Source organism: Bombus bifarius, unplaced genomic scaffold (genome assembly GCF_011952205.1).
Source record: "Bombus bifarius isolate JDL3187 unplaced genomic scaffold, Bbif_JDL3187 scf7180000008039, whole genome shotgun sequence".
NCBI lineage: Eukaryota > Metazoa > Arthropoda > Insecta > Hymenoptera > Apidae > Bombus > Bombus bifarius.
This window is the reverse complement of record NW_022884409.1, coordinates 701,005-714,803: the sequence shown is the minus strand read 5'-3', so window position 1 is coordinate 714,803 and position 13,799 is coordinate 701,005. Positions and strand designations below refer to the sequence as shown.

The 13,799-nt window shown below is 39.2% G+C and overlaps 1 protein-coding gene across 1 annotated transcript in view; it reads left to right on the top strand.

Annotated features, from left to right (window-relative positions):
- The first annotated feature begins 267 nt into the window (after nt 1-267).
- LOC117207586 (neuroendocrine convertase 2-like) overlaps nt 268-13,799 on the top strand; it is a 38,563-nt gene continuing 25,031 nt past the window's right edge. The window contains 4 exon segments of the mRNA XM_033447944.1: nt 268-505; nt 508-696; nt 12,062-12,166; nt 13,044-13,308. Of these exon segments, the coding sequence (XP_033303835.1) occupies nt 269-505; nt 508-696; nt 12,062-12,166; nt 13,044-13,308 (796 nt within the window). The 5' untranslated portion in view covers nt 268.

The following is a 13,799-nucleotide window of genomic DNA, read 5'->3' as shown; positions in this document are numbered from 1 at the left end:
TGTTTCCACTCGTGCACGTGAAACAATTTTATGATCGGTAATAAATTCTTTCCTATAATACGAGCAAATTTAAACGCATTGAATATTCAAATATTTGAATATGTGATATTTCAATTTGTTCTACGCGCTTTATTTTCGCGCACGTTATCGTCCATCCCCACCATACGTGTTCGACGAATCAGAAGTTGCGCTGCCGCGCATACCTGTTCCTGATTGGTCGAGCGGTTCGATCGAGAAACGGCAGCAAGCTAGTCGGCCAGCGACGAGCATGGGAAGAACACGTGTCATTTGCATTGTTGCCCTCGATTCGGCGAGCTCATACGTCGACTCACACGATTCTACCACCACTCCTGCCGACGTCCTCACCACCAGTGACACGAACGTTGTTGGTAACGCCACCAGCGTCGCTACTACCACTGAGAAAAAGGCATCGGCTTCCCCTTCCGTGGAGGTGGTTGACAGCTCGAAAATCGCAGTACCATCGCGTACACCGAGTACAGTGCCCGATACAGTGCGAGATTTATCAGCGTACCCCACCGGCCTGTCACGATGCTACTATCGGTGATCGCGCTCCTATGCGCCGGCAGCAGTGCAGAGGTGTTTACGAACACGTTTCTCGTGAAAATGAGGCAACCTGCGGAAAGACATGTTGCCGATCGTGTGGCAACTAGAAATGGATTTTTCAATCTTGGACCGGTAAGTTTTTCGACCTTTACTCGTAAAAATAATCGTTTTTATCATAATGATATTATGAGAGAGTCGAAGAAACCTTGTTGTCCATATTTTAATACAAGATACGCGAGTTATTTGTTTCCAATGAATCTATGAACAGAGTATGAATTTACTTTGGTTAGAATAAATACGGTTACGCCGAGTATCGTTCTTTAGTGAGATAGTATTGGAATCGAGAGAACGATGGAATTGATCGTGAAATAATTTCCACGATATAATTATCACGCAATAATGCTAGGCTACAAAACCACGAGTTCTTGACACTGACACATATCGTCGAATGTAGCACGTACACGACTGTTGTAAGGAAATTGCTTATCTGGGGTGAAGGAGTGTTGCTCGGAGCGTGGATAGGGTGAACATGCTAGGATAAGAATGAAATTTCTCTTGGACGATCGATAAGTTTGCTCAGAAATAAAAAAATGTTTAAAAAGAACGCCACTGTATTTATATGTTATCGTTTGGGTTCCAGTCGAACTTCCCCTTAGATATATACATATACACATATGTATATGCATACCGAGCATACAATTCATGGAAGCAATAAAGTTGTTAAACGATGTAAACAAACATATTTAGCGTCGATATTCTCGCTGTTTCCGATTTAAATTTTAATGAGAGAATAAACACACAGAGGAATGTTATTATTACATGGGGTCGTTGAGAAGCCACATTCATCAATTACGTAAATTGGAAAATACAGAAAAGCGATGATGTTATAAACGCTGTTTTCTAAGTTTTCATTTAAATTTGCTGTTATTTGTATGAAATAGTACATTTTTCTAATAACTTATTCGTGTACTTGTGTAACGAAATTAAGAAATTTAAGAAAGATAAAATTGATCTGTTTAGCCTCAGAGAGGCTCATACATATATACATATATCTTTTCGTTTTATAATTACATATCTTCTTTTAAATCTTCAACATATCGATATGGTCGTTGAATCATAGGACAAAATTCGTTTTTTAATTTTCTTGATACGTATTGTTGGTTTAATCGTTGAAAAAGTCTCTGCTGGCCCTGTTTATTCTTGCTCCAGTTCACTGTTGATTTATATCGACGCGAAATCGTTATCAATTGGCCGCATGAACGACCGATATTCACCGCAGGTATGCCGAATCTACCAGAGGCATTGATTTCGTGGCCCGTTGTCACGAACAACCACCCGCATTATCGTGAAAACGTGTTCGAAACAGTTGGTCGACGTCATAAACACGTAGGATACGTACTAACGATAAGATTAATTTTGCTCGCAGAGCGGTCTTGTACCAAGAAGAAGAGTTTTATCTAGCACCGTGTCCATTCACTTATTTTCTCATGTTTCAAAGATTATGGAAAAAATTCTTCGAAATTCCAATGTGAAAAAGATACTCGCAACGTCGTAGATTTATCTATTCTTAGCATATCCATTGAAGTGTCAATTAATTGGCTAGCGTAGCTGGATCTCTAATTTGCTTTAATCGAAGTGAAAACATCAGTTTATGGTCAGACAGCGCAACAGTGAAAGCGACGCGGCGTGATCCAACGCCTACGTGGTAAACGTTGCGTAGGCATTGTTCAATATAGCTAGCATTTCCCCTAACTATTTTGCTTTCATTACACGATAAAGAGCGTCCGTTTACCAGAAAAACGATATATATTTTCGACGAAAGCGAACGATAGCGAATAAAGGACTATAACTTCCATTTACGAGTATTTATAAACGGTAGAACTTTTGCGAATGAAATATTCCCTCGTCAGACGAATCTTTTCCCTTTCGTTGCTACAAACAACGACTGAGCCAAAATATTAAGATGTTTTTCCTTTCTGGAAAACTAATTTTATTACTATTCGTTAAACGATGTTTCATTTTGCGCTCGTCAAAGGGACACGTGTATTCGTGAACTCAATTCGGACCGTGTGATCTCGTTGAATGAATTTCCGAGAATTTTCTCGCTTCCGAGGGTAGTTTAACTAAAAATTCCTGCCGGATGTTAACGGTACGCGCGTAACAGGCCACGCAATTAAAAAGCGGATATGTACGTTAGAGTAATTAATTGGTTCGACGATAAGAAAACCTTTTCGCCACGAAGTTTGCCCGCAGTCTGTAATTACAAGCATGAAATTGAGTAACGATAAAGATATTCTTGCGAGGTTCAAACAAGGGGAGAACCTTCGTTTCTGGCGTTTTACGACGATAGGAATGTTCCTCGAAGTTCTATTAAAATAGGAGAAAAGTTCTCACGGTGGAAAACCAACGACTAACAAGACGGCGAAGGCAGGTTTCAAATTTTCGTTGGTTCTTGCGAAACGCTACTCGAGGGTACAAGTTCTAATCGGAAGGCTGTAGGAAGGGTCTATCTTGTCGGATAAATTGCGTTAGTCGTAGCTCGGTGTGACGTCCAGAGGTTATTTCCTTTTATTGGGTTCGTCGGACGAAAGTTACTGGCTCTTCTTTGTCTCGGAAAAGTCCACTCCTTCGTTTCGTTACCGGTTCACCGATAATTGTGCCCCAGTTCGTACCTTGTAACATTTAGTTCAACGTACGCTATCGTTTATCATCGTCAGTAAGAATAATTCTGTTTTATTTTTGCCTAGTAGATGGCCGAAGCTAACGAGAATTGTTTCTGCTAACGAGCAGTAACAAAATATCGGAGCTTCCAGGCATTTCTCGTAATCTGTGTAGGCAGCAGTTCACCGCATTGCGATGTATTTTATATCTCCGATAATTGAGGATAAGTCAAACTTTCGTTACGCTCATTTTTAACGTGAAACTTTCCAGTATTGAATCGTTTAGAATAGGAGAGACTTTATGCGAGAAGTTTGGGCAAACATTTTCTTTCGTTCCGTAATATCTATAATGCCTCGATTAAAGGGACTCTTTTTTAATTTTGTAAGTAAATGCGGAAGGCTGAAAATCAGAGTGCTGTGAATCAGACCATTGTGATTTTTGATAAAACAGCGTTCCGCCTCTATCGTTGTAAAAAATTCGTTATATTTTTATGTATTGTATTATGTTACGTATTATATTGCGGAATTAGAGCTACGATACTTCAGAGAGTCAGAGTACACGGCTAAACCTAAATTCTCAACATCTTGCCTTACTGCATGATAATCTTCAGCCCTCCATATATTTAAAGACCGGTTAAAGGAAACACGAGAAGTTGACCTAGAGAAATTGCATGTATCTTGAAACGCGGCAGATTTAGATTTACGCGTCTTAATTAATAGTTCGTTATAACATGTTATGTTTGTTAATGTCGCCATTTCACGTTTCACGATACCGCGTAATCTTATACGTCTTGTCGCGTACGTTTCCGCCTGCGTTTAATATCAGGTTGTCCGAGAAGTGTCTTTCCTTTACGGACACGTCTTTTACAACGATGCGTCTTTATACAAATATGAAACCTGATCTGTCGAACGTTGTGATCTTCATTTTGATAAAACAAAATGGATCATACGTAATTCGATAAAATAATATAAAACAGAAAATGTGCATCTATTATCATCTTATGAAACGAAAGAAACTTTTCGGACGACCTAATACATTATCAGATTTGTCTGTCGTCCTACGCGGTAAGACGTTCGTTAACACTTTACCGACCGCTAACGATTCAACAGCATCCGACCGGTATCTCAGCAACGTCCGACCGGTATCTTAGTCGCAGATTCTCCCTGGCGCCGGCTCTGTTTCGGCTTAGACTCTTCAATACCATTCTTTTCGTTCATCGCGAACGGTAAGTTTTTCGAATCGGTATAAAATTGTGGGAGCTTACAAAGCAACGCAACTGACGCAACTGAGCAAGGTACCTTGGTACTAAATAGCAAATTACTGTTCAAATAATGAGAAAGATTGTCGGCAACAAAAAGCCGATTAATAGGCTATCGGTCGGTAAACGTCGGCGACGAAATACCGATTAATAGGCTATCGGTCGGTAAAGTGTTAAGGTACCGTTCAGTCTACGATCTAGCCATCTAGCAATCGGTGAATGATCTTCTTAACCGAAGGGTAGTTAGTTGCTTGGTAGAACAGTCGGTGAAATAGAATTTCTAAATGGTTTTGAAAGTCAGCCGATCGGAAATTTTGTTTCGGGTTCGACAACCAACGTGGAGGGTTGTGAAGTCAATTGGCTAGAAAATCAATTGACAAAGATTGGCGAATATGACGATGGTTGGTCCGTAGTCGTGTAGGTAATGTAATTTATTCGGTTTCCAGAGAATCGATTTCTTCTTGAACGCCATATTTACAACGGTCTGTGACGTTGTTTTATCTGATCGTTGGGTTTCCCGACCGTCTCACACGATTAATCGTGCAGTGACGTACACGCTGGATTATCACGTTGATCGATCGCCTCCACCGGCCACCGATTAGAACTGTCATCGTTGGTAACGACGGATTTTCATCGTCGCGAAGGGAATAAAAAGGGAGTAGCAAGCGAAAGGCTTTCGGGTCACGTATTGATAGATCGTTGCGTAACATCTTATGAATACCTTTTAAAGCGGATTCCATAGAGCAAGGAAACTTCACGAAGACGCGATAGTTTCCCTCCCGCGAATAATAAAAAGATTAGCCGAGAGAAGCCGCGTGGAATAATCATGTTAAATAGGTCGATCGATTGGAATGTTGCGGTAACGCCGGTAACCTTTCGATTTATCGTTGTAAAACTCGTGCGAAACCCTTGGAAAAATATGAAAAAGGCGGAAGCCTTATTCATCATTGTTGTTTCTCGTTGTCACAGTCCGAAGAAAACGGACACAGAGAGGGAAAACTTTTATACTTAACGCGGTTCACAAACTCTGGCAATCTCCTCTATACGTTTACGCAATCGTGTTCTCAGGTTGAGGGAAACTTCGATAGAAACATTGCCACCAACTATATCGTACTCCTTCGTTAATAGAAAATGTTTGTTAACACACTTTGGCAAGTGTAAACGAGCGTCATATCGCTTTGTCAATCGGCTACATTGTTAAATATAATCTAAGACATCGATCGTTTTTGTTATTTAAATAAACGATTGTTCAAGCATATTCGTCCAGCTACACTGGCTACAAGAAGTTCTACCATGCTATTGTATTTATTACAAGGTTTAAGTATCAATTAATTAAATCCAAGTATATTAAACTTCGTATTTCGCATTTCGTAGTACTTTTCTCATTAGACGATGAAAACGAAATGTATTCCAGTGCTTTAATCGTATTCATAAAAGTACGAATTTGCATAAAGATCCGCAGTCTAGTTATACGTAAACGTAAGCCAGCAATAAAAGTATTCCGAATTACAGTTTAAGTTTATCTCTGTACGTAACGCAATACTTTAAGCGTTGGTCGTGACTACCCGTATGCAACGATGAATGATTACGCTAAATCGATTCATTTTAATCTCCATAGTTACGTACACCGTGCACCTGGTTTATTAATTGGCCAATGCGAAGATCGTTGGTCCAATTTACGATGAAATCAGTCATATTTTGCAAATACGTATCTCGCGTCGAATACGACTATCTTTCAATCGATAGGTCGTTACAATGGTTATTTTTGCAACACAAGTTGTTAATTAAATTATACTTTGCGCGCGATTGAATGTTTCCACGGGAAGGATAGGAAATAAACTTACGAAATACGTAACGAGTACTTTCGTATCTGGAATCATACGAACTTTCGTTGCGATCGAGAAGATGAGACTCTTAACGAGCAAACGAAAATTATGAGCCAGTTAATTTACGAAGGTAACGTTGCCGAAGAAATGCAAGTTTGCCGAATAAACTGATTCCTAGCTCTTTATGCCTGAACTTTGATCAAAGAATAATTACCCTGCTGATGGAATGGAATGGAATATTTCTTTTGATTTTAATGGCTCGACCTTCTATTTTAATATCATTCTGTTTATTTCCTTGTTCCGTTGACTTAATTAGTTGCGTGATACACGTAAAATCGTTTTCGTTTTATGAATATTGAAAGATGAGAGAATATTATTGCTGTAGAAGAGAAAATGTTAAAGCTTCTGATTGTTAATTTTTCGGCTAATTTCTCGTGTGCCTGCATTTGAATTTTTCTTCGAAAATATCTTACTACGTAATTTCCATTTCTATACACCTTCGATTTCATATTTATATTTCAAATTCTACATTCTACAAATAGGAGAAAATACTCGTTTCTCTCTCTCTCTTCATTCGATTTTTCCTAACTTCGAAATAGAAAATTGCTTGCTATTCGTCCACAAATTTCTCGAAATTCGAGGCGTCGGAATATCCTCTTCCTTTTTAAATAGAAAATTACTTCCCGCTTGTATATACAAATTTATATAAATTTCCCGAAATTCTATTTGTCGGAATATTCTCTTCTTCCTGATGGTAGAAACTGGGCGCGACACTTTTCGTAGTTATAACTTAACAGCTCGATTTTGGAAGCAATTTCCATTCTCCTGACAAAACAGTACATTTTAAGGGTAATTTTCTAAGTATGTCTAGCATGTGTGATATATCCAAAAACGCCCACGCAGCAGTTAAGTTCGTAAGGTCAAACAGACAATTGGAGATGACGAGTGCATCGAAAACGTACTTTATTCATGCACCAGTAATCCGAAAACGTTTCGCGTTGTATACGTGTTTCACGGTAGGAGTTGTGCACACATCGTAATGTTAAACAAGATACGTTCATCACGCTTCCTTAACCATACGTTGTTTATGCTGACTTTCCTTCCTCTCTCTCTTTTCTCCTGTAACTTTGTTAATATGTATATGTATGTAATATACGTATGTGTCACGAATGGTACCAGAATTGTGTAGGAAATGGAAGATCGAGGTTACCGTATGTCCTTTAACAACAGTGTTGTGCCACTGTGAGCTTCGAGAGACGTATACATTAACATTTTTCTTGGTTCTCTTATCCGAAGTTGCGTAATGCAAGTACATTGTATCCGCTACATTTTCAAAGAAACCTTTCTCGTATAGTATCTATTGAACTTGTCAGTGACCGAAGGTGGCAGCTTTCTAGTACTTTGCTTATATTTCTCCAGATGTTCTTTGTACGCGGATAGTTTATGCATTGGTGCGGTTAAATTGATTTTTCAACTCTATCTATCTATCTATTAACTGGATTAAGTGGGAAAAAGTTTTCACGGGCTTCCAATTTTTTCCTTCTGTTTAACCTTCGCACGCTTGTAACGATGTTTCACACGACGCGACGTCGTGTAAAAGCTTCCACGTTTCCGATAAACCGTAGGGAAAATTAAAGCGGCTGGCTTCCATATTTCTTCGCTCGGGCTGACCGCACGAGCTTCGCCGACGCACGCTTCCAATACAACGTCGCGTCGGCTCGATAAATCGTATCTATATGCGATAGCCGTGGCTGAAGGGAAAGGTTTATCCGGTGAACGTATGTATAATAACGTAATGTTGTGTTCGATGTTACGCACTTGGTGCACGTTTGTTAATTAGATTACGTGACACGTGTAGCCCAGGCTAAACTCGATTAAGAGGCGACTAGTTCTACATTATGGTACTATGTCTCTCGAGATAAAACGTCTATTTCTATCAGAATCCCGCTTTATCCTCTATTTCCTTCTTTTCTTCTGCATTAAAATATAGACGATCCTTTCGAACACTAAATTACCGATCTGTAAAGCGTATCTAAATACGCGATATAAATACAGCGACGTATTAAAGTTTTACTTTTTTTATCAACATATCACGTGTACTAGACAGACCATTTTGAAATTTTATTAGTATCGTAGCGAGATTCGATTGTTGTTAATTATATTTTAAAACAAGACTGAAAATCTACATGGAAGCTGGAAAATATTTTGCATCGATTATATATCTAAGATTTTTTTTATTGAATAAGAGAAGTAGAAAATTAAGTTGGATAGTTGTAATGTAAAGAAATTTGACAGATATATTTAAGGAAATATTGCGCTTTAATTCTCTCACGATGGTAAAAATAGGACAGTTAATGGAACAGGTAGATTCGTTGACCCAAATAAAGTCCACCCAGATTGATCGGTCATCTGGCGGGTTCTGTTTCGTCAGAAGTGGAGCTTGATTAAATAACATAGGGTCGACGAAAATCCGGGATGCACGCAATATGTTTCTCCATTAAAGCGTTAGAAGCGTCATTGTACGTTCGTAGAGAGCTTCATCGTCACTGAGGATTTCAAAGGCGTTGCATCGCTATAGAATTCTAATCTCTCGGTGCTGCACGTGTTGAACCTATCCATCTGCAACGAGCGGACTCAAACGAAGTTGCTTTTTTTTTCCAGAAACTCTGTATGGAAATAAATTCCCAATAAATTTCAAAGAGATAACAAATTTAAATCCAAAATAGAATCGTCTGTGAAAGAAAAGGTGAAAAGGAGTACGAAAATGTTTCAAACGAATATGAAAAAACAGAACTTTGTTACGATCAAATTCGTATACGCACTGAAACATCGGAGTTTGAAAGGAGGCGATTTATCTTTTCGTTGTTGCGACTTACCTAAATCTCCTCTTTTATAAAAGTATCATAACCCGTTTCATTGAAAATATGGTTTCACAGAGTTCAGGATAAAAGCAACGATGCACGAGAATCGGCGTCAAAATGAGAAAATTCTTTTCCACCGACCTCTCGTTGACGTCCTACGCGTATTCGCGCCTCCTGATATTGGAATTCGCGGCAACCATCACGTTTCTCGGATAACAGATTTGTCTGGATATTGCCTCGGCTGGTGATCGCACTTACATACGGAAGTTTCTTACCATTTACCGCGTTATTTATCTTACAAATTCGTGGCATCGAGCGACGATCGCCTTTGATCTCCTCTTCGATACGAATCAACGCTTTCACGTTGTAAGTAACTTCGCGACAAGTATCCTACCGGAAAGTTAGTGCATCGTTAATCAACGTTGCTTCGTTGTATCTTCACCTGTCGATATTCAAGGAAATTTACAAACGGCGGTAAAGCGTCGATAGTTGCCGAGGAACCGCGTAATTAACGAAGTAGCTCGGTTCGATATCGACTCTTGCGGAGCATCGATCGCGCTGTTGTTATTTTTGAAACGACTGCAGGGTAACCATGACGCGACACACGCATGGAAATTGAATATCGTGAGCCGAGAACTGGATGATAAGACACTGTCGGTCCCTGATTTCTCTTCGTCGCGGTTCACCTTCCTTTTACCGAAAAAGCTACCGGAGTCTATTGCTCGATCGATCTGCCATTCCATCTATCTCTCCACCCCATTAATTTCTTCCAGTCTGTTAAAAAAATATGTCCCTCGTCTGTTCCTTTCCTCGTACCTCAGAGAAAACTGGGATTTCGCTGTTTGAATGGAAGAAAAAAAAAAAAAGAAAGAATCTCTTTGAAGCTTGAAAATGGAAGATGACTCGTATAACGCGATTAACGAAGAATTTTCATAACGTGGATCGTATTAAATTATCACGACCAGGATTTTATTTCGAGTGTCGGTTAATATTCGTTACAGTAGCTGTTGTAGTTTTTAAAGCTAAATTTTACGCTAGATTTCAAAAGCAATCACGATTCGAAATATTCTTCTTCTCTGTTTTTCTTTTCATTTTCCTACTCTCTTAATATAGTCGTGCGTTAGAAGAACATCGAAATCGTCAAAGGTAGATCTCAAACGCTAAGAATGGAAAATTACAGGAACAATTTTTTTTTTCATAACAACACGTGTTTAGTAACTAATATTAGGTTGCCCGAAAAGTTTCTTTCGTTTTATAAGAGAATAATAGACGCACAATGTTTTTTCTTTTATATTAGTTTATTGAATTACGCACGAATATGTAATAATAGAAATATAACAAAATGGATCATACCTAATTCGATAAAATAATATAAAACAGAAATTGTTGTTCATTTATTATCGCCTTATGAAACGAAAGAAACTTTTCGGACGATCCAATACTTTTTAAAGCTTCCAAGTAGTTTGTAGTTTTTCATTAGCATCATGCGGAGAGAAATTCGTCGATGGCTTTTACAGAAAATTGCACTAGTTCTTGAGTTAGAATCGAGCTTGTACACGAATAAGTAGCATTGGAAGGTGGCTGTGTATCGGGAATGGGATATGGAATGGAATAAGATGCGTCGACTCAAGACACCTATATGTACGAGGATTCCAATATCATCAATAATGAGATATCCTGTGATATGGTCACGTGTAGGCCTCCATCGATATCGTCCACGTGTTAGCCTCTCGTTGTAATCTTTTCCTTCTTGTTAAAGTTCTCAACTTTGCCACGGCAATTCTTTGTATCGAATTATCGAACAGCGATCGGATTTCTCGAGTATATGAGCGAAGATTATTTTAATAGTAAAATAGGAGGATTAAAATGCGATTGAAATTTTACTTTATTCTTCCTCGATCCTGATGAAATTGTTAGCAAACGAGTGATTTAAATGCAAGGTGTGTCGCGTGTCCCGTGAGAACTGGTATTATTGGATTGGAGCGAACGTGTATAGTTTCTCGATTTCAGAGGATATCGGCTATTAGTTATTCTCTTCGTAAGCGTTTCATCAAAAAACATATAAGTATTCTTTCAAATTTAAAAAGCGTTTTAATAGCTAATTTTTGCGAAAAGCTCAGATAACGTATAAGCCGTTGAGTCGTGGAATCAACAGGAAAAGATACTTCTCTGCTTTCTACATTTTCGTTCTTTACTGTTCTCCCTTTCTTCTTTTCTCTATTCTTCCCTCCGTTATTTATTTCCCTTTATTCCCCTTCTTCCTTCCTCTCTCCGTGTCCCACCGTTTCCTCTTTCAGACGAATTAACGATTGGGAGGGATAAATAATTTATGAATCCGATAACAGACCGTACCGTAACCGAGGTGACTTAATCTGTCCGTAATTGGCTCGAATGGATCGTCGAAACGATGGTTCGACGTTAACTCGCTTCCGCATAATTCGATCAGATCACGTTATTTACCTACGTGTTCCAATATCCTAAGCGAATCGACGTTTCGAAAGGATTCTCCTACTCGCACATCCGGTCTGGATTAAGGTATATCGAGGAATTTTTGCGAAGCAACGGGTGAATTTCACTTCGTCCGGCCACTTAGAATCCTTTTGCTCCTTCCAAGATGATGGAAAGACGGTAACGAGCTTGCCAAGTCACTTTTAACCAACCAACTGTCTCGCCGTTTCTTCTCTAGTTGTTTGTCGCTTCCATTTCTTCGAGAGATGATCATACGATTGAACAACTGGAACCGCTTTCTTATTACGTGTCGATGAATGTTCATCGCGTAATCGAATAAAAATTGTCTTCCGTTATCTTGCAAGAATTGGATCGAGGCAACGTACCAGTGACACGAAACGAAGTGGCAGCGAATATAAATTGCTGTTCTCCTATCTGTGTAGATATTGGGCAGCCAAACGGAATATCACTTCGTTCATAAAGCCCTACCACACGCAAGGAACAAGAGATCTGTACCTCACATGAGAAGGTTGAAAGTGGATCCGTTGGTAAGTGATTCCTTGAAATACACCGGGTTTTTATCGTTTCTTTTTTCTCATAGAATTTTCGTTCCATCGTTATATCACATTTATTATTCGCAAGGCTGAAATTTCACTCTCAAAGCGTCCCTTTAACCGTTCGCCGTAAATTTCATCGATAAAAGATTGTTATCGTCTTTTAGAAAAATCAATGTAGCATTTCGAATAATAGCTTTCACGGGAGGTCGCTTTGAAAAGTCCAAAGGAACGTATTCTTTGGCTCGTGGGAGGATACGTGGAACTCGGTTTGAAAAGCCTCGTCCGGACTACCGATATAAATGTAAATGAATAACGTAACTTCCAGCGACATGGAGGGTATAATTGGAAAGGGAACAGATTGATCGGGTAAATTACGATTGTTCGATCGCGTGGAGTGCGGCCGCGATATTGTCATCGATCACTTCGCAGAGAACGTTCCGTTTTTTATTATACTTTCATAAATTTCCATCGTTCTATATCCGTTTCCCGACCCTTTTACTCGATTCTGAGAACGCGAGAAACTCTAACCAAACAGTCATTATTTTCCCATTGTTTGCTTCAGGTCATAGAAAAATGGTCATAGGAAAATGTCAAACGAAAACGAGCGAAATCTGTCTTTAGACGCATTCCTCTTGCTATAGTTTATCCTCCTCGAAAAACGTTTGGTTTCCACCGAGGGGAAATATTTGACGTTCCCGTTACCATTTTATCGCTATTTTACCCTTTTTCTGTTGACCATTCTGACTATTTATGATCTCGTCCATTAATCATTCGACGAAGCTCGTAAAAGAGAAATTAACTACTTGGCATTTTCGAGGGGTCGGAGTTCTCGCGTTGGTGTAAGGGTGGATTCGAATAAATGTTTTAGGTGCACACAGCGGTGCAACAACCCGGATTCAAGAGGGTGAAGAGAGGCTATAAACCTCTCAGCGTGGATAATCTCGTGCCACCGTACCAAATGAGTCAAATGAATCCTGGTAATAGAGATCCGTCGGATCCGTTCTTCCAATATCAATGGTACTTGAAGAACACTGGACAAAACGGTGGCAAAGCGAAGTTAGACTTGAACGTGAAGGCAGCCTGGGCTCAGGGTGTTACTGGAAAAAACGTTACCACAGCTATAATGGACGATGGTGAGATTCCACTTGGATTTCTTTATTTTAAACTATTTGGATAATGGCGCAATAGTACCATTTATTAATTTCATCTTCTTATCGCTAACTCTTACTGCTACTGTATTTGCTGATCGTTTCGTTCCTTTGGTTCTCGTCTTTGTTGCGGCCGTTTCTCTGTTGCACCGTCTTACATTTTGTAGCATTTTGTAGCGTTCTTTCCGGTTCGAGTTTTGTCAATCTTTCTATTTCTCTTGTCGATTATATTTCCTTCACTTTATTTATACACTTATTTAAGTGTATTTATACACTTCTGCCGAACTGTATAACATACTTGCTAAAACTATTTAGATATCACTTCAGATGTACTATTGGATTTTCACACTGGCATAGAAATGCAGCGTTTACGATATCACGGAAGCGGATTATCACTTTTTACATATACATATTACACGTATTTTCTAGGTCATGTAGATACGGATACGTAGGACGATTTGGCGCGATTTAACGGG